We start from the raw sequence: 5,000 nt of genomic DNA, 5'->3' as shown, positions 1-5,000 counted from the left end.
CTTTCCATGTGGATTCACGAAATCGAGGGCCAACACTACCAGTGATGATCTTATTTAAACATACTTAATTATCTTCATAGGTGTTGAATGTTATCAAAATAAGCCATGAAGTGAATATATCTAAGTTATCTAGTTTGCATTATTCATGATATTGTTGCAGTTCATAATGCCGTGATCTAATTTACATTAGTAATACTCAACGTGAATAGAAATACCTAGAAGTCAATTTCTACCAAATAAGATAAATATTCACGAATGCATCAAAATAGAATACATGATTTTTTTTATAAGATATAGTGACCATTACAAAGGAAATACAATTTTAAAAAATATTGTTTATTCTTCAGTATATACATCAGTATTGTGCATTAAATTGGTCCTGATTGGAGTCTGCTAACCTAATTATTTAAAGATAGATACTCGTACATAACATTAGTGTCCATTTCTCATATTTTGACAAGTCTGTCAACAGTAGATAGACAAATTCAGGTATTTCCAAAAATAAATATTTGCATCAGAATACCATCTAGATGCAGAGCTAGATTCATAAATGTCACAATAGATGGGTTTAAGCATTTAGCTAAAAAATCTTAAATCAATATTCAATATACATAAGGAAAAGGAATTCAGGATTTCTAGCACATATTTTGTTACTTTAAACTTTATTAGTAGCTAGAAAATATCAATCTAGGGTTTGCAAATCAATCTAAACATATCCAACCCCATAGAAATTCATATTAAAATTATATTCATACTCACAGGGCTCACCTGGCTGATAACTCCCCTCCTCGTATTGTCCAACCTCATCATCAGCGCTATGTTCCAAATCCTGTTCCTATATTCCGTCGAGCTCCTGCCCACTGAAGTTCGAGCGAGGGGCCTCGGAATGTCTTTGCTTGTGTCCAGGATAGTGTTGGTATTAACACTCTACATCGGCAGTGATCTGGTAATGCGCTAACTATGGCATAGTAATAAGTCAATGATGATAGCGTACTCATTTAAATGAACATGTTAGAATAGTGATCTAATTTCAATAGTTGGTGTAAAGTTGGAGTTCTTTATTGAAGATGAACACAAAGCAACCAGACTATATATATATATATATATATATATATATATATATATATATATATATACATATATATATATATATATATATATATACATATTATACACATATATATACATATATTTGTACAACACTGAATGGGTCCCAGTGATTAGAGATACATTTCAACAACCACAATGCACGTTAATTCTAAGCCATCAACATCGGGAGACCCAATGAAGGCCACAACCAGAAATTGAAATGAGTCCTCGGTAGTACCTCATTTCAATTTCAGGTTGTGGCCTCCATTGGGTCTCCCGATGTTGATGACTTAGAGTTAAAATGCATTGTGGTTGTTAAAATGTATATATATATATATATATATATATATATATATATATATATATATATATATATATATATATATATATATCGGTTGTTAAAATGTATATATATATATATATATATATATATATATATATATATATATATATATCTTTCTCTCATTGAGCCGTTTATTTTCATACAGAGGAAAGCCTACCACTGGATGCCCTCGGTCACTTGTGGAATGTTGTCGATAATTGCTGCCATAGCCACGATGAGCCTCCCGGACACCCTCAACCGTCCGCTCTTCGAAACGGTGTCCGCCCTTGAACACGAAAACAAAATCAAAGGCCTCAGGCAAGTTTATTATAAACACCCGGGCACAATCATCATCGAAGATACAGACCAAACCTCGTCCCCTAATATGTCTGTGCCCAAATGTACAAACACGTAAGTATGTATAGGCGTAAATATGCATGCATTCATACAATGATATTTAAGTAAATGTTTGCATGTGCATACATATGTGTGTGTGTGTGTGTGTGTGTGTGTGTGTGTGTGTGTGTATTTACCTAGTTGTATTTACCTAGTTGTATTTTACGGGAAGGGGAGCTATGCTCGTGGGGTCCCGTCTTCATATCTCATTTTATCTAAACTATTTTTAAATTCATGTATTGTTTTTGCACACACCACTTTCTCATCTAACTTGTTCCAACTGTCTATTGCTCTGTGAGGAAAGCTGTTCTTTTTAAAATCTCTTCTATAGCTGTCTTTTTTTATTTTCTTTCCGTGTCCTCTTGTATTTCTGTCATCCCATTTTATCAGATTCTCTCTATCAGTAATTTCTATGCCTTTCATGATTCTGTAAATAGCTATCAAATCTCCTCTCTCTCTTCTTTGCTCTAGTGTCTGTAGTTTAAGTTTTTGTAGTCTCTCTTCATATGATAGTTTTGAGAGTGTTGGTGCCAGTTTTGTAATTGCTCTTTGTATCCTTTCAAGTTTTTTTATACATTTTTTTGTACTTGGTGACCATATCGTTGCTGCATATTCCAATCTTGGTCTTATCAGGGTGATTAGGATTTTCCTCACCATTTCTTCATCCAGGTATGTAAATGCCACTTTGATTGTTCTTATTAAATTATAAGTTTCTCCAAAAATCTTATTTATATGTTTCTCAGGTGACATATTATTCATAACAATGACTCCCAGGTCCTTCTCATTTTCTACTTTTTTTATTCCTTCTTCTCCCAAATTATATGATCCTGCTATTCTGTTTTTGCTTTTTCCAAATTCCATTATACTACACTTTTTTGTATTGAACTCCATCTCCCACTTCCTACTCCATTCTTGTACTTTATTTAGATCCCTCTGTAGTGATTCACAATCTTCTTCAGTTTTCACTCTTTTCAGTAGTTTTGCATCATCTGCAAAGAAGCTCATATAGCTTTCAATTCCTTCATCCATATCATTAATATATATAGCAAACATTATTGGGGCCAGAACTGTTCCCTGCGGGACACCGCTTATTACTTCATTCCATTTTGAGTGCTGATCTCTTATCACTACTCTCATTTTTCTTTCTTGCAAAAAGTCTTCCATCCAATTTAGCAATTTACCTTGTATTCCTCCATCATATTCTAATTTCTTAAGCAACTTCTTATGTGGTACTTTGTCAAAAGCTTTTTTTAGGTCTAGAAATGCACAATCAGCCCATCCATCTCTTTCTTGTATTATATCTATTAGCCTTGAATAGAAACATATTAAATTGGTGACGCATGACCGTCCTTGTCTGAATCCAAATTGCCTTGGATTTAGTACGTTGTTTTTTTCCAAGTATTTTACCCATCTACTTTTGATAATTCTTTCACAAATTTTTGCTATTGTACTTGTTAGAGAGACTGGTCTATAATTGGTAGGTTCTTCTTTATTTCCTCCTTTATATATAGGTACTATATTTGCTTTTTTCCAATCTTCTGGAACTTTTCCTTCTTTTAAGGAACTGCTTATTATGCTATGTATTTTGTCTGCCAGTTCATTCCTGCATTCTTTCAGAATCCAGTTTGCTATTTCATCTGGCCCATGCGATTTTCTGACATCAAAATTACCCAAGTGTGCCAATATTTCATTCTTTGTTACTTCTATTTCTTCCATAGGGGGGACTTTTTCTTTCCACTCAATCTCTTCAGGTTGTATATTTTCCCTTGTAAACACTGATTTAAAATGTTTGTTCATAATTTCTGCCATTTCCATTTCCTCAGTGTATTCAACTCCTCCTTGTTTCAATTTCTCCAAGTCTTGTTTGTTTTTCAGTTTATTGTTTACAAATCTGTAGAATAGTTTTGGTTGATCTTTACACTTTTCTATAACATCTTTTTCATATTTTCTTTTTTTCTCTCTGCACTTTTGTACATATTCATTTCTATAACCAGTATATATTTTCCATTTTTCAGGTCTTCTGTCTTTTTTCCATCTGGTCCAGGCTTTGTCTCTTTTGTCTTTTAACTCCCTACAACTTTTGTTGTACCAGCATTTTACATATTCTTTTTCTTGTTTTTGTCTTGGGACATACTTTTCCACTCCTTTTTTGTAAATTTTTGTCAAAATATTCCATTTCTCTTCCACTGATGTTTCTTCTTTGTATATTTCTTCCCAGTTTTCTTGTTGGAAGAATTCTCTTATTTTATCAAAGTTTGTTTTTTCATACATCATTCTTCCTTTTCTATATTGTTCATTTCTTTTGATATATTTTTCTTCATTAAGTTCCAGTTCAATCAATATGTGGTCACTTTTACCTATTGGTGTTTTATATTCAATCTTGTCCACTATTCTAGGTTCAGATGTAATTATTAAGTCTAGCCTCGATGGTTCTTCTTCATTTCTATACCTAGTGTTCTCTTGTATCCATTGTGTCATTGAATGGTCAGTAATCATCTCAAGTAGAGCATTTCCCCATGAGTCATCACCACTCTTTACTGTCATTTCTTCCCAGCAGATTTCTTTGCAGTTAAAGTCGCCCATCATAACTATTCTTCCTCCGTCTTCCATTATTTTAGTTAATGCTATCTTTGTGTCCTCTAACATACTTTTATATTCACTCTCCTCCCATGAGGCTGTTTTCGGAGGCACATAATTGATCACAAATTTTCTGCTCTTCTTATCTCTGTCTTCCACTTCTATCATAATCATCTCTACTGTATTCTTTCCATATATGACACCTTTCACGTTTATATCCTTCTTAGTCAGGAACATAACTCCACCCCCTTGCTTTTTCTCTCTGTTTCTAATCCAATAATTGTATGCATCATGTCCTACACTGTTGGGTGGTAGTGGGCCTTTTAATTTTGTTTCTACAATTCCCATTATGTCCGGTTCTTTTTCTTTCAAATAATCATTCAGCTCATTCAATCCTGTTATTAATCCATCTATATTTGTGTAAGACACTCTTAGTTTTCTGCCACTTCCATTGTGTTCTCTGTTTCCCTTATGTTTTTCTTTTGTATGTCGTACTTCCTTAGTTTCATGTTCACTACTCTCCAATAGAATCTCTCTTTCTCTGACTCCGTTCTGTTCTCGTTTTTTGTCTTAGCTTCCAGTCTTTTCTGTTTTTCTTCCTCTCTTTCCTCTTTAT

At 33.4% G+C, this 5,000-nt stretch overlaps 1 protein-coding gene across 1 annotated transcript in view; it reads left to right on the top strand.

Moving 5' to 3' along the window:
• The window catches only part of LOC143017799 (organic cation transporter protein-like), a 34,606-nt gene that overhangs the window by 26,401 nt on the left and 3,205 nt on the right, over positions 1–5,000 (top strand). Inside the window, exons 12-13 of the mRNA XM_076172694.1 lie at positions 762–946; positions 1,578–1,822. Coding sequence (XP_076028809.1) covers positions 762–946; positions 1,578–1,822 — 430 coding nt within the window. The remainder of the gene's footprint in view (positions 1–761; positions 947–1,577; positions 1,823–5,000) is intronic.

The sequence above is a fragment of the Oratosquilla oratoria genome, chromosome 33 (assembly GCF_046742065.1).
Source record: "Oratosquilla oratoria isolate Oo_2021 chromosome 33, ASM4674206v1, whole genome shotgun sequence".
NCBI lineage: Eukaryota > Metazoa > Arthropoda > Malacostraca > Stomatopoda > Squillidae > Oratosquilla > Oratosquilla oratoria.
Note: the sequence above shows the minus strand (reverse complement) of the source record. Positions and strands in the feature narration are given on the sequence as shown.